Raw genomic sequence first — 23,434 nt, 5'->3', positions numbered from 1 at the left:
TTTGATCCTTCATGTTCTCCTGAATCCTAGCCAATCTGAGAGGAAGTATAGGCACTGAAAGAATCAAGGAAGTGGCTTTTCTCTCCTGATAGTGGATAGCTTTGAGAGATTTATGCTTCCTTGAAATCTCTACGCCTGGAAATTTGAGTTAGAGCAACCTTAGTGGAGCCCCACTTTTAAGCTTAGGCCAATAAACGCAGAGCACATGTTTTTTTTCCGTTCTCTTATCGGCATGTTCCTACCATACATCTGCAGAGACACATGAGGAGGTAACCATAATTTACCTCTAAATAAGGCAATTAATCCTGGCATTGATTTGTTATCAGTGGAGGAACACTGCAGATTGAGTTACACAACATACTGTCCTGTAATCCTGTTGAGACAGAGAGAGAAATAAACAAGTCATGCCAGTTAGCAATGTTACTTCCCATTAATTCTGTGTAAGTTTTCAGATAATTTGATTACCAGTCTCTAGGAACAGCTTAATTGAATTGCAGGTAGTGAATAAGGGGAAGACGATGCAGCAGGACCACGTCTGTTGTCTGTAAAGGTAAAAAGCTTGATGATTTCAAGGTAGTGTGTGACTCAACATGCCTTAGGAAACCATTAGACGAGTTAGAGATTTATTTTAGACATGCACCAGAAAAATTTGGTTTGCGTTAATATCCTTTTTTTCCTCCTTTTAACAGTCAGAAAAATAAGAACTGTCTTCCAAGTTTTTAAATGAGACCTCAAAATGTTCCTTTGGCTTCTTTTGCTACTTAACATTGTTTCATTTGATCTTACCATGTTTGGGTAATGTGTCTCAAATGTTTACTGTAAATTTTGTCTACCATGACTTTGGTTTTATACCCAGCTTCACTCGTTCCTCTTTCCTCTGTCAAATAAGTCCTTCAATTTCAGAGTTGGAGTAAAATTTCAACATTTTATAGTTTGATTTCCTACAAATAGTTAATAAAAAGATAATGAATTGAACAGAAAGCAGACTCTCTGCTTTTGTAGAGGTTTTAAATATTGAAAAAAAAAAACATTATGTAGGGCCACAGAGAGGATTCAGTCAGCCAGCTAACTGGCTATTTCAAATAGTAGTAATATCTGCTCACTAGAGATGAGGAAAAGTGCTGCAGTGGACTTTAGACATAACACAGCTTTACATAAGGCCTTAAAGTGGTGGAATAATCAAGTATTTTTGCTGAAGTTCTGAGGTACTCAATATGTACTTAATAGATACTTTGAACTATGATTTACCAGATAAGCTACTACCTATTACTTTAGAAATATTTTTCACATAGATAAATTTACTTCTTTTTCTAAATTATTTTGTACTACTTTATTTACTACCTTACTTTTGAATGTAAGGCATACTTATGTCAGAATGTTCTTACACTGTGGTACTGATATTTTTGATTAAGTGAAAATCAAAGCGTTGTGATATTGCTTAGTACAAACATGAATGTAGATATGCATACCACTATTGCTGTTGTACTTTTTTATTTATAGGTTGTTCTCAGTCACATGATCCCGAATGTCCTTTGGGGGTCAGGAAATGGGAAACAGCCATTAAGAATAAATGGGACTGGAAAAGAGTTAATATGTTACAGCTCTAAAGGGACCTGCATGCTACAATTATCATAAGAAAATTTCTACACACATTGAGTAAGATCCCTACATTTAATTAAAAGTGATTTTTCTGCAGTTTAACCAATTGACCTGGGGCCTCATTTATAAACGCTGCGTACGCACAAAATAAAGCGTACGTCACCTGTAAGTAACGTTTGGGATTTATAAAAAACAAACTTGACGGGAGAATGTGTGCACCTCCACGGCAGCTCTGACCCTGCCGTATGCACAAAACCTGGATAAACGGGAAACTGACCTCAACAGTAGAAGGATGAAATTAAGGCTAATGTGAAATTGATACATTTGTGTGAAATAATTAAACATTACACATTTCACAACACATAACATATATGAAGGATATATTTGAAAAAACGAAAAAAAGAAGAAAAATTTACATTGATACCTGAGGGAGTTCGTGAACGCACGCACGCACGCGTCCACATACATAGCCTTTATTATTGAATCGATCATGTTCTGTCATTGTGAAACAAACCCTACATGTTTTTATGACATCCATTCACATAAACAATAAGGCGTACGGTAACCGTGCTCCCAAAATGTGCCATACAAATAAAGTTTTACATTTATAATAATTGTAATTAAAATGACATGATCAATGACATGATCATCCGTGCATCCGTGTCCCCCTCCGCCTCTGTCACCACACCGCTCAGGAGGGATTCCCCAATGATCCCCGCCAGCTTGTCATCTGTTGGGATGAGCTCCAATGTGCCCTTTCCCCCACCTATCACACAGACACTCTTTCTATGGAGAGCGATGCACCTTTTCGCCTCCACTTTTATGTCGGACCATTTCTTTTATACTTCAGCCACAGTCCGAACCTCTGAGGCAACGTTATTTACAGCATCAGCCACATGCTTCCACTCTTTTGCCTTTCTGGCATTAGTGATACCCAAACTGTGCCCACCAAATAAGACTCTGCATGTGTCCACCTCTCCTATTGATATCACGACCTCACATTGATTGGAATTTCTTTTTTTCACTCATTTTCCGTCTTGGTCCATCATGAAACTGATATCATTGAATATTCATCAAGGGCATTCACCTGACCTTTTATAGGCACCATATGGGCGGGGCAAAGCGTTCCCTCACGTGAAACAACTTTAGAGTTGATTGTGATTTATAAATGGAAACAGGCGTAGGATGTGCGTGTGCACTCTGTTATAAATCTGAAAGTTTTTGTGCGCACGCATTTCCTGTGTTTCCGGCGTACGCCACTTGTAGTGATCTTTCCTACACACAGTTTTATAAATGAGGCCCCTGGTGTGTAGCGTTGTCTATCAAGATGAAGGGAGACAGGAGCAGTCTTGTACTGAGCTAAGAGTCTAGCTTAGCATCTTTAATATATAAAAAATCTCATTTTGCCTCAAATTTTGATTAAAAGTTGCTGAGCTGTCATGAACAAGCCTAACCCTACCCTAAAGATGAGCCACGGTAGCTAGCTCCTGTTTGAATGCCAGTTTCCTTTCCCTCATCCTTTGCCATTATATACTCCATATTTGAAAAGCCAAATTGGTACAAAATAAAGATCCATTTGGGAGCCAAACAACCAGCTATACTGAGCTGAGCTTAAGATCAGGATCTCTTGAAAGAAATGGAATTCCCGTCACAACATGTGAGGCTGGTGGGACATCTGCTGTTAAGATCAGAGTTTAATGTGCTCAACCACGACAAAGCTGTACTGAACCAAACCAGGCTGCTTTGTGGAAACGGACCATACACAAACATTGTGAGATAATACCGAAATAACATGGAAACGTTTTATTTTTTGCCTGAATATTTCACTACTTTGGGGTAGCTTTAGAATAACAAGTGTTTTTATTTTTGCACTTCGAAAGCTTGGCATACTCATAAACGGCTCAAAACATGGCGTCTCTATGCAGAAAACACTTCTTGCCCCCCAAGGGGAGTTCTCTGCTCCTGCATGACCTCATCTGCAAAGAAACTATACTAATTCAAATTTTAAATTTTCAGTTCTTATAAAGTTTCAGGCCTAAAATACAGTACCAGTTGATCCTTTTCTCAGACACATTGAAAATTGCTATTTAAAAAACTGTGTAAAGGTCCTGATTGTCCTTACGAGGTATTGCATACTTTGCAAAGTCACGTTATTTTTTTTCTTCCTTTTTCCTGTCTTAAAGTAAAGCTGGGCTAAGGACTATGCAAAGCATGGGTGTAGTCTCAGTGATGTTGCCCCAGTTGTTTCTGAAGCTTTTTTTTTTACATCAGTTGCCATATAGTAATATGGTGTCAAACTAACTTTTAGTCAGTCTATGTTATACAGACAAAAGTGGTCTTTTGACCTTTACCAACACCACAACCAGGCTGTAAACATGTTTATTTCTGCTGTCAAAATGGGCATTCAAACATGGCTTTTAAAGGGGTTTTTTGGAGGGTTTGTAGCCTGCCTCAAGTGGATATCCTAGGAGAAGCTGCAGTTCTGGCTTAACTTTTCAGCATCAGGGGTTGCATCTTGGGCCAAACTAAGCTTACTGCCTGCTCACTGTAGCTACAAATTTTCTCTCCTGACAGGTCAAATCTCACTGAACTCTTTCATTGCATCACTTCATATTTCTGGCAATTTTTGTACTTGCACTACATGCACATTAAAAAAATGTTTATGCTGTAAGTTGTAAGGTATGAGTAATTTGCCTTAGAAGTCCAGCTTTTAAAGAGAAAAAAAACAGCAAGATAATTGATTGTTCTGCCTTCTAATTTTGAGGACGTGCACAGCTGACATGCCTTAAGGACACGGGCCATCATATGTCCTCGTGATTATAGGCAAATGTGAGCCTGTGTCAAGAGTAACATGAATTCTCACCTCTTGTGTTGTATATGAGTGTGTAGTTAACACTCCAATAATGAGCTTAAAGTATTGTATTACAACAAATACGGTCCATTTTCTGTCATTTTACAATTCTTGTAGCCTCCAGAAATAAATATCCACCACACACCCTTGACTTTCAACACTAGTCCTCTATAGTCCTCGAGTAAACACCATTAAAGTGATATGCAGCCACACATTTCATCAAGCTTAGATGACTAACAATCAGGTTTGTCGGGCCTTTGTTAGGCTCTGGCCTAGTGCTGATGGTTGCAGCATAATCCTGGGAATGCTCTGCACTCCTCACGGTTTTGCACACTTACACACATAGTAGCATACACTCCTACGCATTCAAGGACACATGCATAGAGTCTTAAGTTATGAGATATGTAACAGATCTGCCACTGCTTGCTCTAAGAGTTACCTCCTGGACATTTTGTGACGGTACTACAGCTGGAGGAAGTGAAGCAACCTGTAATTACTCTTTGTCACAGTATCAGTTACGTCACTGAAGGCCACACCTTTGAATTTTGGCAGTTTCCAGACAGAAAGATGCTGTCTATTGTGTGAGATGAGTCAAAATTTGAATCAGCAGCTGGGAAAAAGGCGGTTATGGGTAGTTTCCAATCAGCAGAGTCTGGAGAGTTTTCCACGCACTAGCTTTTGGCTCTCTCAACCAGCAGAAAAGCAATTTGCAAGTTGTGCAACATTTTATGGCAAATTAAAGTTAAGACACAGTAAACGAGAATCATTTTCATTTCTTGGAGTCTTTTTTATGTCCAGGAGGCTCTATAAAACCATCTTTAAGTCATTATATCCATGTAGTCATATCCTGACCTTGTTTTTCTCCCCTGCGTTGCAGCCTTATGAGGAAGTGAGTTTATGGTCCTGGATATCAGGTCACTTACCACCTGCAACCAAGTTTCGAAACAACAACTGTATGGAGTGTTTACTATACCACTGCTTGCTTGAGCAATCACCTTTTTTTCTTCCTTGTGCAAGTGTAAGCCTCTGGTGGGGGTAGTTTGTTGAACCTTTAGTCATCTGCCTCATGCAGATTTTACAGCTCATCATAAATATTAACTGAACAAAAAATACAGACCGGAAGCAGGCTTTATCTGTGCAGCTGGGAGGTAAACAGATATCCTTAACCAACATTCATTAGCCAGTATTATCACTGCTGCTAGCAAGTGGTCCAAATCAGGCTGATTAATATTCACAGTTGCAAAGTAAAGGCAGCCTTTGTTTTTTTTAAATTTGGTTGCTCTGTCTGAGTAATTATTAAGAGGCTTGTTACGTCTCACATTTCTCCTCTAATTACAATGGTCAGCATGCTCTTGCTTGTCTGCCTTTTGCCTGGGCTTAAGGCTGCAGGACGACTGCAGGGTTCACATCAGGGAGATCCCTCAGGGAGAAACTAATGAGGACGAGGTGAATCGAGGGAGGGTGGGAGACAGATGTTTGTGACTAATTCTCTCTGATTGGATGCCCCATCTCTGCTGGATTGTGTGAATTCAAAACAACAACTTAATGGGTAACCAAGATGAATTTATCTAAACTTCATTTAATGGACACAAAAGCACACATACTAAAACACGTCATCTATATGTGTTTGTTGTTTGCAAGCAATGCAAAATGGTAATTTGAAAAATGTATCCTGACAATGTCAGACATATTTTGCAGTTTCTCTGTGAATGACTTAAAAGCACTCCCTGAATAATGGTGAAGTTTGTGTCTTTCAGTCTTTGAGACCAAGTTTTTTTTCTAATACTATGCCATTCAGTAGAGCTGCTTGAATGTGTACAGGGAGAACAGAGGTGCCTTTTCACATTTTTGCCTGAATAATAAAGTTTAAAATAAATCTCAGTCTCCTGCTGTTGTAAAAAAACCAAAGCCATAAATTCTTACAGCTGATGCTGATGTATAATGGTGGTGGATAGGATAGGGCAGTATTTAGTTTTTGATACCGTTAACCTTTCCAAAATTTTCCCCATGGTATTTGGTATTACTGCTATTAATTCTTAAAATCACATTAAGGCCCATACATACTGAGGCAGAACGTACGCGGAACGGACTCCGCAGAGGAGTCAAGGCCCGTGTGCGCGAAGCTCAAATTTTGCGACCGCGTGGACTGCGCTCCGCGTACTGGTGTCACACAAAACACTGCTCGACATGTATTTTTCACATCGACCCTCATTAAATGTGACACCGAACTGCATTTCACACTTGTTTTTCCACGTCAATACTTCGCATGTCCTTCACCAACATGGCATACTCCCCTTCTTCGTCTCTTGTGGCATTTAATGGCCGTACATACCACCGTCTCTTAATTTTATTGCTTTGCATAGCCAGCAGGCAGAGCAGCTCCTCTTCCTTGTCGTCAGTGTAGGACGCCATGACAGAAAAGTATAAACAACGTGCAAGGATTGTGGGAAATGTAGGATTTCACTGAAATTTCACAGGAAACTACTACGCGGCAGTGTGCTCAACTTTGGAAGTTCTGATGATTGCAGACATTCCGCGTGGAGTCCGCTCCGCTCACAGTACGCTCGAGTATGTTCGGGCCTTTATCATACAAGAATCAGGTCCAAGCAATAGGGCTTGCCAGCATGCATGCACCTCTATATGTTTCATTCAGTCATTATACATACCGTAAAATACCAAATAATAGCCGGGGCATTTATTTGTCTCAATCCCTGAGCAGACCAGGCGTTTATTTGGGACCAGGCAGCTATTTGGAGCAGGCGTTTAATTCCTTTCTCACAAAAATCTTGCTTAGCAAAAATTGGAAAAATATGATAAATTTAATCAAACTATTTATTAACACCAGTATGAATATCACGTTTACATTTTTAAGACAAGATTACAGTACCATAGTTATACTTTTGTCTTCTTCTGTCAACTCAACACTCTCTAAACACTTTAAATACTGGTAAGGAACTAAACAAACACAAAGTTGACAACAGTTTAAAGTTAATGTCGTACTTTTTATTGTTTGGCTGCACCGGGGAATGCCGCTGCTATCTCACTTGAGAAAACCAGCAAGGGACAGGGGTGCCCCAGCCAATGAGGAGGCTAGTACTCGCATCCAATCAGGCTTAGGTCAGAGGGAGCGTTCCTATTGGCTGCTGTAGCTTCCGTATCTCAGCTCAGTGAGAAGTTGATTCCATGGCGGAATTACGGCGGTGTTTGGTCCTGTGTAGATTTTGTTCATGATGAGATGAAGTGTTTTCTTGCCTGTGATTTGGCCATTGATTTCAGTGGAAAAGCAGAGCAAAATCACTCCACGAGCGCTTTGCCACCATGAGTATTCAATTCAGCGGACATTCTCATGTGCGAGGAGGCACGTAAAGAGAGGGGCGGAGCTATGGAGCTCAAACAGGGAGAAGAACAGGAAGAAAGGGGGGTGGGGAGTTGATTCTATACGGTTCTCATCTCATCTCAGTCACATATCAGAGCTGTAAATAAATTACACCCGGCATTTATTTGGAACAGGTGTTATTTGTTAAAATGTACTGCCACACCCTGCGGTTAACTGGGACCCGGCGATTATTTGGTATTTTACGGTGAGGCTCTCAGTCTTAGAAACAAAACAAAAAATCATATACAAGTTAATTATGAGTGATGGGAGTGATGAATAGTTGGTGCATTGTTTTCACATAGCACAGGTAAACTGAGGTACAGCAGGACAGCTGAAACTGTTTCTTTTTTTCCTCTCTCTCCTCACTCAGTGGCCCATATGCACTCTCTTTTCCTCCAACTCCTACTTAGTCCATCAGACACAGTGGTCATGGTTTCCAAAACCAATTACAAATTTTGCTCAGTCTGACCACAGAACACTTTTCCATTTTGCCACAGTCCATTTTAAATGAGCTTTGTCCCAGAGAAGAAGGTGGCGTTTCTGATTATGTTCACATATGGCTTCTTCTTTGCATGATAGAGATTTAATTTGCATTTGTGGATGGCATGGCAAACTGTGTTAACAGACAGTGATTTCTGGAAGTGTTTCTGAGCCCATGCAGTGATTTCCAGTTTAGAATTATGCCTGTTTTCAAGGCAGTTGCGCCTGAGGGCCTAAAAATCACAAGCAGCTAGCCTAATTTTTACCTTCGACCTTGTTGCTTGTGCATAGAGATTTCATAAGATTCTCTGAATCTCTTAATGATATTATAATGCACTGGGGATGGAGGGATATTGACAGTCTACACAGTTTTACGTTGAGAAACATTACTCTGAAATTATTCCACAGTTTTTAGATGCAGTTTTTTACTGCTAATGAACTTCTGCCCATCTTTATTCTGAGAGACTTTGCCTTTCTAAAAAGCTCCTTTTATACCCTTCTCCAGCTGTTTTTTATTAGTACCATTTACTTTTGCAGCCTTTTGATGCCCTGCCCCTACTTTTTTGAGATGTACTACTGCTTTCAAATTCAAAATGAGCCAATGTTTGTCTTTACATGGTAAAATTTGGTCTCAGTTTGAACATCTGATGTGTTGTTTATGTTCTATTGTGAATAAAATATGGGTTTATGAGATTTGGAAGTTATTGCATTCTGTTTTTAATTTACATTTTACGTCCCAACTTTTTTGTATGTGTTAAAACTTTACAGTATGACCATGTTTCATCTGTTTACTTGGAGAAGGCGAGGTGTATGGTCCATACTTCATCCAGTTAATTGTGGGGCCTCTGAACATTGGCTTCAGTCTTTGACAGCTGTTTCTCTGTCCATTTTAATATACAGTTATGCAACATTCATTACAAATTGGTTACACCGAGGGGTAAATTTTATGGTTTGATGATAATAAAAGCATGTAAATATGGGTGAGTATGTCAGTGCAGGTGTCTGTATCATCATGCTGGTTGATGAGTTTTGATTTTTGCTCAATTTTTTATGTTGTCATCAAAAGTGCGTTACTTTAACAGCCAGAGTGAAATCATGATTAAAAGGACTAAAATCATAAAAATACTGATGCTGGTTTAACTGCTCTGACATGATATCATTTTGTTCAAAATCTGGCAAATCAGACCGGCCCGGGAGAAATTTGATTTACTGTTATGTATGGTGTTGTGAGGTGTGTCTCAGAATTTTTAGTGTGTGTTTTGGCTTTCTTGGAGTCAAGAGCAGACATGCTGAGGAATGTGACCTAAGAGACATTACAGCGGCACCATCATTTCTTATAAACAGGAGGAAGTATCTGTTGTTTTTTGACCTTATTGCTCAAGTTAACCACACTACCCTCACCAACTAGAGACATAAAAGAGAAAAATCATTATGCTTATTATGTGTGCATGCAGAGTCTGCATGCATGTTTGCGTGCGTGTTTGAGTGATGTCAGTGGTGTTACACACAGCTGAGTCTTTCTCATGCCAGTCAGAACCTGTCTGACCAGCTTAGGGGAAGACATCATGCTTTTTAAAATCTCTTCCTTTAAAATACACTATTAAAAAAAAGTTGTTTCTTATCTGTAATACTGCCTCCCTTATCGAATACCTAATTGCATAACGCCTTATCAGCCCACAATGTAAGCCTTGTGAATCTCTATCGATGTCTTTGTTGCAACAAACTGAAAACTGCATGAATCAGCATTTGTTTTAAGCCCTGAGATTTAATTCAGTCATGTCAAGAACCTGCCCTAAACACACATCTGCTTTAACAAGACTGAAGTTGGTGAATTAGTTATTAATCATGAGATTTAGAGAGATAAAGTCCCCCCTAAAGAAGCGCACTCACAAATCTCACGGAATATATGACACACCAAATCTTTTCTCTGAGATGACACAGTGGGGCCTGGATATGCTGGTTGCAGTTGTTGTTTAAACTAGCCTGTGTAGCAATGGAAAGACTCAGTCCTCTGCCAGTATAAATACAGCCAGCTCTCTTTGACTCATGAGCCAGAATTCCTATCCTTGGTCGAGATCTTATTCCTATTGTAGATGTAACCCTGATCATGTATTTTCACATGTCAGCTGGCTAAGTTATGTGCGCAGACCAAAATTCACAAACAGAGACACACGCAGAAAGTCGTAAAAAGCAGCCTGTGTGTTACATAAGCAGAGAGAATGTGTCTGATGATAGCTCAACGCCTCATGGAAATCATTTAATAGCAGTTTGCATAATGTGTTTCAACTCAGTCTTAAAAATGCTCCTGTTGTTTTTGTTTTTCTGCAGTATGTCAAGGCATCACCAACAGATTCAACCTCCTGGGCTCAAAAGATGACCACTACCTGAACTTGGTGAGGACCTACAGCAACTGCACCGTGGTCCTGGAAAACCTGGAGATCACTTACATGGAGGAGCACCGTGACCTGTCCTTCCTAAGAGTAAAGACTTCACACTCCCCCCATGTTGAAAAAGTTTCCTATCATTGGTTTATTCAGAGTGGTCTGAAGCCAGTTTTCCAGACAATCTATCCTATCTTCCAGGGCTGTCACTGCCACGCTTATCGCTTCAGTACAGATAATTAGAATCAGCGCAGAGTGAATCTGCAGTGACAGATGATTCAGTGTGTTTATGATGCTCTGGTTGTAGCTTTTTCTTGAACCCCAGCTGTAAAGACATGGCTGTGAACACCGGGCAGATGTGATGAAGGACCACACACGCACTCACATGCAAGCTTGCACACTTGAACTCAGAATATAATCCAGTCAGCAGATATCCTGCCGGAGGTCCAGGGATCTAATTTCCACTGGTGAAGAGGAGAAAAGGGGGCTCTCGTATTATTCAAAAGTCTATTTTAGTCTCTTTTTCTTTTACATTCACAGTTTAATAAAATCTGTAAACAGAGACCATCTAAGACATTTTCCAGAGGAGAGAAGTTCTGAGTGAATAAAATGTTGATATGCACTTCAAGGTCATCTTAAATTGTACTCTGATTAAAGTATTAAAAGTGATTCTTTTTATATGAAGGCCTAGATCTTTCCTCTCAGGCTGCATACATACTCCTAAACAGGGTGAAAGTGTTTTGAGTGGAAGAGAAGAAGACCTTAAGGGACTAAGCAGGGCCCTCTTGACTTATATTTTTGGAAAATAAATCATTAAAGCATATCTGATTTACAGCTGGTAGGGTTTTTACTATGATTCTTTTCAGTCTCTGGTACTGAACATCAATAAAGGACAAAGGATCATAAGGAAAGCACTTTTTGGCCTGAATGTTATAATGCAAAATACAATACTACTTTAGGGGGTTTACAAGTTAATAGTCCAAACGGTTTTCCAGAAACAAATGGTTTGGTACACCCCCATCTGCATATGATGGTGTTGTTGGAGTGATCAGTCCGCCCTGGGTTAGGGTCCATCCTGTGGCTGTTTTCCCATGGGCCATTTTTTGCTCTCTCTCTTTCCTTATTTTTTGGCTCTGTCCACCTAAACTGGCTGACATACTAGACAGACTGATTCATATATCACTGCAAGGTATGTATTTCACATTCATCTGGGAAACCTCCCATACATAGTGTTTAGGAAGAGGCAGCAGCAGTCATTACAACCGGCTTGGAATACAACTAAACCCCATCATAGCTACTGCAGATTCCTTCCAAAGCAGATAGGGAGGAGATCTGAAACGTCTTTTCCGCCATGAAAAGCTTTCTGTGCAATGAATGAATAGAGAAATGTGGTCCAGTTTTGATAAAACTACTGCTGTGGTTACATCCAAGCTTAATGCTCTACCAGCAGTCATTGCATTTTCAGTTTACAGTGCCAAAAAACCCTGCCGGTAACTATTCAGAGCCAAATCAGCAGAAAAGTGAAAACATCATTTCAGTCATGAAAAGCTTTCAGCTGTTCTTTGCACTTTTTTGATAAAGAAATGTGGTCCAAACCTGATAAAACTGCCGCCACATTATAGCTAGATCCGAGCTAATCGCTACACCAGCGGCAGCCGTTATCACCAGCTTCCAGTCCAACAACCCCCCCCCCCATTGCAACTGCCTTAATCTCCTCAAATCACACTGATTGGTCAGGTCCATTCTCACTCTGGGCACAAATGTTTTGGATTTGAACTTTGCAAGATGGATTTGCTTGATGTCAGACATGGAATCTGACCAGTCCATCTGCTTTGCGAGGTTACTACTCACTGATTTGTTAGAGAGGCTTGAAAACCCAAAAGGAATCTTAAAAAAACAATATAATGACAAACAGCATTATGTAAGCAACGAGTTATCACCAAAAAAGGTAAAAGAAACTATCATAATTGGAGATACAAACAATAACTTAAAGCTTAAATATGCAAATTAGAGCTCCCGTAAAAATTAGCTTTCATCTCAAAAGGCAAGTCTATAAAAGAATGTGTCAGAAGTAAAATTTTAAAGGCAGAAACGGTGCTGAATGAAAGCATACTAGAAGAATGTTCTGGACCTTAGTTGCCTTCAAAAAACAAAAGTTTTGCACCATTTGACTACAGTCAAAATTCTGGGAAAGTTAGCTTTAGTCAGCATTAGTGGGCATCTTGCCCCATGATTTATGGCCAGCAAGGGGTTAAAAGCCCATTTTTCTGCTCAGAGGCAAGGCCATTTACATCTTTCTCATTGACAAGTACAATTCTGAGAAATGTAGAACCAGTGCCAGAACTGATAACCAGTCAACACTATATCATGTTGCATACATAGCACAAGTTTGATTACAAGTTTCCCTGTTAAATATAGCTAAAAAAAAAAAAAGTAGGCCCTAATTAAAACTTTAAGTTATTTCAAGTTGGAATCAGATGTTTAGAGTGCATTAACCGATGTGAATTTGTCATATTATTTTTCCACCTAAGAATAATCCCAGAGAAAGTGTGTACATAGTTTAAGTTTTCATTATAATGTTTTGAATCTTTGATTCCCTCTTGTTTTTCATCTACAGTCTATAGAAGAAGTTGGTGGCTACGTCCTCATTGCCCTCAACACAGCATCCAGGATTTCTCTGGAAAACCTGCGAATCATTCGAGGTCATTCCCTCTATGAAGGAAACTTTGCTCTCGCTGTGCTCGCCAATCACGACAAAACTTCAGGAAAGGGCACCAATGAGCTTCTTCTGACCAGTTTGACAGGTGATTTTTATTTTCACATTTTTTTATTTCTTTAGTTCATGCAAATTTTTTCTAGAACAATGAAATAATTAATGATTTGTTCAATTAATTGTATGATTCACGGCGTGTTTTTTGGTTTAGAAATTCTTAAAGGAGGTGTCATGTTTGGGCCGAGTCGTCTGTGCAATGTGGAAACTATACAGTGGTATGATATTGTCAATGCTGACAGCAAACCTATTATGGAGCTCCCACTGGCCAGCAACAACCCACGCTGTAAGTACCATTTTTGACAACAAAAGGACAAACCACTGTTTGAATTGGTGAAGTCAAAGAATTTCAGTGGTGTTAAATAAACATCTTACACTGTTTTTTTTTTTTTTCCTCATTCTGGCTCTTATAGGTCAAAAATGTGACTCGAGCTGCTTCAATGGTTCATGCTGGGCACCTGGTCCTCAAAACTGCCAGACCTGTGAGCTGTTTTTTTTTTTTTAATTTAAATAAAAGTAAACTTAGACATAAAAATACTAGATTTGTGTTGTCAAAATGAAGGTATCACAATAAAGAGTGTTTGTCATGTTTTGAGATTTGACCTATACTCAGCCATTAACTAACCTGACATGGCAGATGGATTTGTTTCACACATCCATCTGAAAACCTCCAGTAGACAACATTTGGGAAAGGGCAGAGCCTTTGATAAAAACTCGAAGGATGACTGGATGAACGTTTTGTCTGTCACGTTTTTACGGGCCAATCAGAGCAACAAAACACATGACGGAGCCGCTATTGACGCTTAAGCAGCATCCACGCTAATCTCTTCTGCCATAATTGCACTGGCATCTTGTTGCTGCCTGCTTATGTCACGACTCTGCCACCCCCAAACTGTTCAGATGGGAGTTTTGCAAGATGGATTCGCCAATGAGAAACACAGAAACAGGTGTATCCACCTGGTTTGCAAGGTTAGCCATTAACAGGCAGTATGATAAATCTTTATTGATCACAGAAGAGACATGGCAGAGGCAGCATATAGCAAGATTTATGCAAAAACAAACAGTAGTCATTGTCACAGTCTCCATTGCGGTAATCTTTCCCGCTTGCAGAACTCTTAAATAAGCTCCTGAAGGTTCTGTTTTGGATTACCCAGTCCATTTTAACATTTTCACAGCATGCAAACAACAGCAAGGTGCAGAAAACATAATTTCAGTTTTACTGTGGCCTCAAAAATCAAAAGAAAAACCTTGCTGGAGGTTGTTCCTCTGACGTTGTCCTGTTCTTATTTCCAGTAACAAAGCTGAACTGTGCTCAGCAGTGCTCTAAAAGATGCAAAGGACCTTCACCCAGCGACTGCTGTAATGAGCACTGTGCTGCAGGCTGCACAGGGCCGAGAGCAACTGACTGTCTGGTGAGAGAGAGAGACACCTTCATATGTGGGACAAGAGGAGAAAAGCTTAAAAAACACACAATGAATGTTTTGTACTCGTGCATTAAATCTGGATTTGAAGCCTCTAATAAAACAAAGCCCTCACTCAGCAGCATCTGCTTTTATGATCAGAAGTTGTAGTTGTTATTGGTTTCAGTACCAATGAGACATATAACTGCAGATTTAATCTTTCATCTGGCATTGCCTCGAGTATCAGCGTCTGCTCTCTCTCTGTGCAGCTCTGAGGATTAAGCCAAGGCTGCGTTAGAGGAATGCAGTGTTATCATTACTCTGAGGCTCTGTTATGGTCCCAGACTGCTAGATGACTGTTGTTTGTGCTGCAGGCCTGTCGGGATTTCCAGGATGACGGGGTGTGTAAGGACTCCTGCCCGGGCCTCATGCGCTACGATCCCAACCTGCACCAGCTGGTACCCAACCCACACGGAAAATACAACTTCGGTGCCACCTGTGTCAAGAGCTGCCCACGTAAGAGTGACTATAAACAGAGACACTTTTTATATTTTTACCCAAAATGCCCCTAAACCCCTCTAGACGCTGATATATTAATCACTTTACATAAAAGTCTACTCTGTAGCTCTTATCTTGACAGCCAAGATAAATAAAAGAAAACTAGGTTTCTCTAATGGTCCGTATAAAACACTCCATGCATGATTACAAGCTTTTTCACTTTGTGATAAGCTGAACAAGTGACCTGATGTCCTTCAGAGTTGTATGACATTCAGTGGATACAGTTAGTCCCAGTTTAATTATAAACTGTATGAACACAGAAAGAAAATGATTGAGTTTCAGGGCGTGTTAATGCAACACTGCTCTCTCTCTCAGTTTAACTTGCACAGCTCTGTCCCAGTATTACTCAGACTATATAGCTTTGAGTTTTATAGTCTTCCTGTTGTGTAGCAACACAGATAGCATGACTCACACAAGTAATAATAACTTGAAATTGAATCTAGATTGGTTTTGTTGGGGATTGTTTTCTCTTGCTCTTATACTTTGTAATATTCAACCTACAAATGTTAAATTTTCCCTGATTATGCAGTAACAGCTTGTATTTTGCAATCACTGCAGATAACTATGTTGTGACTGATCACGGAGCATGTGTGCGGACGTGCAGCGGTAACACATATGAGGTGGATGAGGGAGGCATCAGGAGGTGTGCCAAGTGTGAGGGACTGTGCCCAAAAGGTAAGGGACAAAGCTATCGCTGTGCAACTTGGTGACACATTTCTGACTCATACATACATCTACAAAGTGTTGATTGTAGTGAGAATTTAGAGATGCAAGAGTGCTTCCAGTTTATTGTGTTGGACCTCAAGCTTTACATGTTTTAAAGACAAATATTGCATTTTTGACTTCAGACTTTGAGAAATAAGTTCTAGTTTAAGTCCTAGGTGTTGTGAGCTTGAGAGGTTCTGCATAGTAGATCTATAAGGGCAGACTTAGGCAGGAAGCCATCTACTTCCTGACACTGTGCACTTTTTCATTGATCATGTTTGGCACCTATCTCCAAAAATCAATATCTTAAGGGTTAATTTACTACTGTGTGACACCCAAATAAAGTTTATGCTTGGTCAGTGCTGTCTAAACATTAAATTAATCATATTTATCATATAAACACCGGCCTGATGTGGAGAAAGAGAGACAGAGAAAATTCTACTTGCTCAAAGCGAGGGCCCCCCACACCTGACGAGGCCCTATGAGCTGTGTGTGTGTCTGCACAGACATAGCAGTGGCACTGGACTCAAACTAGCTGTTCTTTTTTCCAGTTTTTATACTAAGCTATAAGAGGCATTTCAGTTACAATTAGCATTTAGAATCAAAGATCAAATCAGTGACTGTATAAAAATTTTGGACGGCACATCTTCACCTTCTCTCACTGTGCAAAAGTGAAGCCAAGACCTTTCCTCTGTGGGAATTGACATATTTCACATTTAAAGCAAGAATCTGTGCTGCAGGAATTATCTGTTGACACCAGGATGTTGATGTCCAGTCCCTTCCACTAAGAAAAACACATATTTAAGGAATAGATAAAGCAGCTAGCCAACTCCACATTGCATCTTACCTCAATTTTTTGTATCAAATAGGGTTCAGCAGTGTGGTTCTGGAAGCAAAAATCCCATTCTTTAGCAGATTTGATTGTTATCCATATTATCAAAAGTATTCAGGTCAGACTAAATACATTAGCATGTAATGGAGGTCTATGCTCCTGTAGAGACCAAACGTTCCCAAGATATCAACCTTGTTTTAAGAAAGACATACCGTAGATTGTTTGCGACCTCAGCCAAAATTACTACAATACCCACAATTAGGGATGCATTGTATCATGTCGATATCTGACACACAGATGTTTAAATATGTTTTGCACAACTAGAAATTCAGTCCTTTGAACACAATTTAAGGATTGAGGATGACAAAAGAAACAAACTTTTTTTTCTTAAAACACACTTTAAAGTTTAAAGAATGAGGATGAATAAAAAAAAAATTCAACTTACATAGATTTGTTGGTCCAGCCTAAAACTCCACTAATTTATTTGTAAATATGGCCAGATTTTACAGTCGATATACAGTATGCTGATATTCATGGCCAAAATATCGGATGTAAATATTAGCAGAAATTTTGATATCTGCCGATACCGATATTTGGCTTTTTTAGCTAATATCTGCCGATACCAATATTAGACTGATAATATCGTGCATCCCTACCCACAATCGTTGAGCGTCACAGCAACCTCTCTGATTGTTGGGGGAAGCTATGATTAACTACGAATAAAATGGATTGTTGATTTGATTTGGTTGTTGATTGATTTTAGGTTCTTCTGCAAAGAAATATCTACACAGTCTTGAACCCTTGCCTTTTTCTCCATTTGGAACAAATCAGTTGTTGAATGGTTATGAGTACTCAGGTAGTTGGTTAGCTTGGTTCATGCTTTAAAAGCGTTGTAATGAGGGTTTTACGAAATGTCTAATGGGGGATTTGAATAGCGAATTTTACTTCCAGAACCAGCGCAATGTAGCAATTTATAACTCAAGTTTTCCCTAAAAAAGTAACATCTGGAAATAAATCAGCTCCATTAAACTAACAATAATGATAGCAACCATGTTTAAAACATATTTGTAATAGAAGCTTGTCCCATCTGTTAACATGGAGGAGGCTGAGTTTATGGCCCATAATGCAGTCAGTCCTTAGAGGGAGCTGTAAATGTTTTGGTTTCACTCTTTAAGAGCTACCATCTCTTCATTCTTTGTACATTTTTACATTTTTTTTGGCCTTTTGCGATATACTAATTGTACTTTATTGATAATAAATGTAACCACTAATGATGTTCAGTGTGACAATATATGATATATAATAATGTGCTACTGTAAAGGAATACACCCTTGTCATGTTAGGTTTACACAGTAGCTTTTGGTGATAAGTTGTATTTTACTGTGATTTATACCATAACATTGCCTTTATTTTTGTATCAAAGTATGGGTCTGATGACTTGTTTTAGTTTGTTTTCTTTAAGTTTCCTTTATTTTGTTTCTTTAAATTAATCTGCCAAGTTTGGTTTAGCTGAATACCAAAACATAATTCTGTTCCAAGAGCTTAAGATAAGTCCCTGTGCCAATATTTTTTTATGTTTTTCAGTGTGTAATGGACTTGGAACAGGGAACATGACTCGCATCATGTCCATAAATGCCACCAATATCGACTCCTTTAAAAACTGCACTAAAATAAACGGAAATATAGCCATCATCCACACATCAATTCATGGGTAAGCCAAGGACAGGGTGCCTTTTTACAGCCTTTATGCCCATATGTATTATCTATGTGGACTGCACTTTAACCTCTCTCAGATAACATGTGTCCTGGTTATAGGGATACGTACACCAAAACGCCAAAGATGGAACCTTCCCAGCTGGATGTTTTTAAGACAGTTAAAGAAATCACTGGTAAGGCTGGGGGAAGACTTTAGAAATGTATGACACACTAAATACCTAGAGTTTCACAATGAAATTTCTTTTTGTGGTTTAAGGATACTTGTGGATTCAGACGTGGCCAGAGAACATGACCTCACTCAGCCCCTTTGAGAATCTGGAGATCATCCGAGGACGAAGTAAACGGTATTTTCCCTATAAAGACCCTCTGTAGATTCAGAACTGCTGTATCAGAAGAAATTATTTTTTTTTCAAGCATTAACTGATATTCAAGGCTTTAACAACTTTTCTTTTATTGTTCTTCACCCTTCTGTTCCAATCTTAATTTTCTTTTTGGTAGTGGGAGCCGCAGCGTGGTGATGACTAATCTCAACATCGAGAGCCTCGGCCTTCGCTCCCTCAAAGAAATCAGCGATGGAGATGTGGTCATAATTAAGAACCAGAACCTGTGCTACACAAATAAAAGCCACTGGAGGAGGCTCTTTAAATCAGAGAGCCAAACTGTAACCTTAGAGGAAAATGCTGATGCTGCTACATGCGGTACATATAATTTTATTTCCCGAACAGAATTCAGTCGTTCCTCTGTTTTTTTTTTAAGCTTCTGCAATGTACAAAACAGATTTAATTAACAAACCCTTATTTACTAAATTGGATAATTATGTGGGAAAGATCCCATGTTGAGATATATATCTTTTTGTTTTCAGCTCAAAGGAACAACATTTGTGACAGGAAGTGTACAGATGACGGCTGCTGGGGCCCTGGCCCTGACATGTGTTTCGCCTGCCGTGACTTCAGCCGTGAAGGGAGCTGTGTTGACTCCTGTAACATCCTGGAGGGGTGAGGGAGGATTCTGTGTTTTAATGTCTTTTGAGCTCTGAAATGAACTCCGCCTTTTCTAAAACAAACAAACTGAGTGTCCAGTCTGTGTCTTTTAGAGTTAACTCCTTTAAAATGTGTTTTTTGTGACACCAGAAATGCCAAACTTCAACATTATATAAGTTTGGGGATTTTTTCCTTGTTATATTTTTAAGACTTAATTGGTATTTTGAAGGTAAAACTCAGCTTATCATTCGCACTGCAAAAACTCAAAGCATAAGCCATTTTCGCATGCACTCCTAAAAATTTCTAGGCAATTTCATGGACACTGCCCCTGAAATCTTCCCCAGTTAGTTATTCACATATGCATCTTACAACTTGAGCCTATCCCTGCTGGAAGGAGGCAGGAGTGGGGTTCTCAGATATAAAAAAGAACAATGCAGACGTGGCAGACAAAGCAACAGAGTCCACTATATAGCACTATTATGAGAACATCTGTCTTTATATCACTGGTACATTTCATTCCACATAAAACATCAACACAAGAGCAGAGAATAACTTACTGGTGAAAAGAAAATGTTATGAAGCAATTTTCTTTACTTGCATGAGATTGCAACAGTCATTCACTAAACAGCTTATGGTCACGCTCTGTCACAGGATATAAATGTCATCGCCCCCTCCTGCCTGCTCATGGTGAATTCTCCTGAATATTTCCTGCTTTGTTCACACATCAGCTCACAGCGGCTTCACCTGGAAAATTTATGAGGGGTCTGTCAGGAAAATTGCCCCGAAAATGTTATGAGCTTTCAGGGGGTTTGTTTAATTTGAATGGTGCATAAATCTAGAACTGCCGTGGATCTCTATATACCTAAAACAGCCAGTGGGTAAAATTTACCTGTTGTTAGAGTGCATTGATTTTCATTAAGAACACTGATCAAGAGCAATTATTTAACCACAGACAATGAGCAGCTCAGAAAGAGACCTAGATCTCTGGAGGATGATGATCTGCCACATCCAGAATGCTTAGGGATGATTGCTTATTCCTGACATCTATTGACATTTCACTATCATGAAAGTATTTTTCCTGTGGTAAAAGGCTGATCTATACTGATTTGGCAGTGCAGCAATGGAGAGAAGGTGATTTCATGGCAGCATCTTTTGTTCATCTGTTGGTATGAAATAAACAGTAGGGAAATCAGTGGTTTCTTATAGGGTAGGTTTTAAATGGCAGTTCTATGTACAAATGGCCATTTATAAAATTATGAGTTATGCAAACACTTTTGTAGGACACCATGTGTGATAAAACTAAACGTTCAGGAAAAGTCAAGGACTGACAGACTATAAAATCTTATCAGTACAAAGTTAGGCATAATAAAAGAACAGCCTTAGGTAAGTTTTACCTGATGGCGGTTCTAGTGTTAAGCAAGTGTTTTGTCTAATTTCTAGTCAGAAATATGCAATTTAACCACAGGTGGAAAACTACACTGTTGTACTAAAGTAAAAGTGCAGGTACCCTGGTTAAATTACTTAGGTAAAAGTACTGGTCTAAAAATCTACTCAAGTTAAAGTAAAAGTATTTAATTCAAAGTTTACTTAAGTACAGACTACAAAGTAGAAACTGAGGTTTTGTACAGTAAATTACTTTTCTTATTGGCAATATAAACAAGGAAAAAGATCTCCAACCAGGTTGTTCAGGTAAAGTCACACCTCTATAATAAAGTAAAAGACATAGCCAAATTAGACAGAATAAATTAAACTTGTTAAGAGTTCATTTAAAAACTTTAAAGTGTCTATACTGGTCCACACTACATATAGTTAAACTGTACTTTTGAGAATGTTAAATGTTTTGCAACATGACAGAGCTGCAGTAACTCTTGTAAATCTGTTCCAGCGTGTGTTTTTTCTAGAGAACAAACTTAAGAGTCAAGCTCATAGCAAGGCAATGCATACTGATGAAGAAAACGCACTCTGTGTCCTTTAGGAACGCAAAGAGTCACATGCGGAGGCTCTAACACGGTTGATAATTTCACTCATGGTGCAAACATGTGCCTGGCATCAAAAACCACAATCCACCTCAGCAGGGATCACTGTACAACAGGCAACATCCAAAAAACTAATTATACAGATATAAACACATCTAAACACTCATGACGGAGAACGACAGCTGTTCTTTGGATGTGATGTGGAATCATTCTCTTGTTATGTGCAACTGTGAAGTCAACAGAGGTGGAAAAAGTACGAGAGTATTGTACTCAAGTTAAAGAACAGTTACTCTGATTAAAACTTACTCAAGTAGAAATAAAATTACTGATTTCAAAATGTACTAAAAAAAGCATTGGTACCCAGAAACACTACTAAACTACAGTTATTTGAGTCAATGTAATTACTTACTTTCCACTCCTAAATTTAATTTATTATAAGCCACATCCACTTGTATAAATCCAGAAAAACATCTGATTTCAAGATATAAAAAGCAACGTAATCAGTAAAACTGACTCCCCCTGGGGAAAACAAAAGTTAACAGCAAATAAGTTTATAAAAGTAAAACATACCTTATTTTACATGACTTAACTTGTCTGACTTAACTTTGTGCCTTTTTATGCTTGGTTTGTCTTAAAATTAGATGTTTATGTGGACTATGGGGGTGGATGTCACTAATATAAATTGATATTGTACCAGAAACTAAGGACATGTAAACTGGTAAGAGTTCTGATTTTGCAGTGTATATATTACAACTGCTTTTTGTTTTTGAGGAACCAATTTTGCAGAGGAGCAACCTCTTCGATATAAAGTAACATCTTATTGTTTAAAGTTATTAATGAAATGAAGGTCTAGCACTAAAACTTGGTGAATAAATACCTCAAAGCAAGTTTAACTGTGTCTGAAAGCTTTTGCAAAGTCCAAACATTTCAGCTGAACTGGCACATCAGTTTATCTTTGCAGAACTTTGTCAAACATTGAATCTAGACATGCTTACAATTTAACTTACAGCCTCAGAAAAGGGAGGAAGAATTTGACTTTACATGCAAGTGTTTGAAATGTGGTTCACAAGCAGAGAGAGTTTGTCAGCTTTGTTATTGTTTTTGCAGAGAACCGCGGGAGGCTGTCATGAATAAAACCTGCATGGAGTGTCATCCTGAGTGTCAACGCATGAACGGGACTGCAACCTGTAGTGCACCTGTATGTCTGAAAGAGCTCAAATCGTACAACCATTTAAAAGATTAACTTCTATGGAGCAGATTTATTAATATCATCGATGAATCTACAATGTCAAAAAGAAATGCCTTGTTTTTGTCAGTCACTTGGATTAATGGAGCTGCTAACAAATGACAGAGCATGAAACCTGTTGCCGAAGTGTTAGTGCTACCAATTTCTCCATCAACAGCAGCTTTAACAAACCATAATTACAGTGAGCCACAAGATGTGTTTTGATTGGGTTCAGAAGTGAGGGTGTGTGAAGCAGTTGTCTACTTTTAAAGGATCATAATCTCTTCTTTGAGTGAGAACAAAAAGTTGAAGCCCCTTTTAAATGTTGTTGAAAGTACCTTGGATTATAGACTATCATTATTGATGATAACACAGAGAGGTTGAAAGAGAAGTATAAAACTGCAGCAGTAGATTGCATAAGTGGTGAGTTGTGCTGACCTAAAAAGTAAAGCACCCATCATCTCTGTGTGGGTTTTCATTGCTAAACATTTGCATGTTTATGAGGAAGATGGATGCAGCTTGCTTTAACAAATTATTACTATGAGACAGAGCAGTTTACATAATATTTACTACTCCTCTCAGAGT

General features: G+C 38.9%; 1 protein-coding gene across 1 annotated transcript in view; it reads left to right on the top strand.

Moving 5' to 3' along the window:
• Nucleotides 1-23,434, top strand: part of egfra (epidermal growth factor receptor a (erythroblastic leukemia viral (v-erb-b) oncogene homolog, avian)) — a 70,753-nt gene that overhangs the window by 25,206 nt on the left and 22,113 nt on the right. Inside the window, exons 2-14 of the mRNA XM_041802825.1 lie at nt 10,635-10,786; nt 13,305-13,491; nt 13,612-13,743; nt 13,871-13,939; nt 14,751-14,869; nt 15,232-15,373; nt 15,974-16,090; nt 18,537-18,663; nt 18,768-18,841; nt 18,925-19,012; nt 19,167-19,366; nt 19,531-19,663; nt 22,732-22,822. Of these exons, the coding sequence (XP_041658759.1) occupies nt 10,635-10,786; nt 13,305-13,491; nt 13,612-13,743; nt 13,871-13,939; nt 14,751-14,869; nt 15,232-15,373; nt 15,974-16,090; nt 18,537-18,663; nt 18,768-18,841; nt 18,925-19,012; nt 19,167-19,366; nt 19,531-19,663; nt 22,732-22,822 (1,631 nt within the window). The remainder of the gene's footprint in view (nt 1-10,634; nt 10,787-13,304; nt 13,492-13,611; nt 13,744-13,870; nt 13,940-14,750; nt 14,870-15,231; nt 15,374-15,973; nt 16,091-18,536; nt 18,664-18,767; nt 18,842-18,924; nt 19,013-19,166; nt 19,367-19,530; nt 19,664-22,731; nt 22,823-23,434) is intronic.

The sequence above is a fragment of the Cheilinus undulatus genome, linkage group 13, assembly GCF_018320785.1.
Source record: "Cheilinus undulatus linkage group 13, ASM1832078v1, whole genome shotgun sequence".
NCBI classification, from domain to species: domain Eukaryota; kingdom Metazoa; phylum Chordata; class Actinopteri; order Labriformes; family Labridae; genus Cheilinus; species Cheilinus undulatus.
This window is presented reverse-complemented; position numbering and strand designations above follow the sequence as displayed.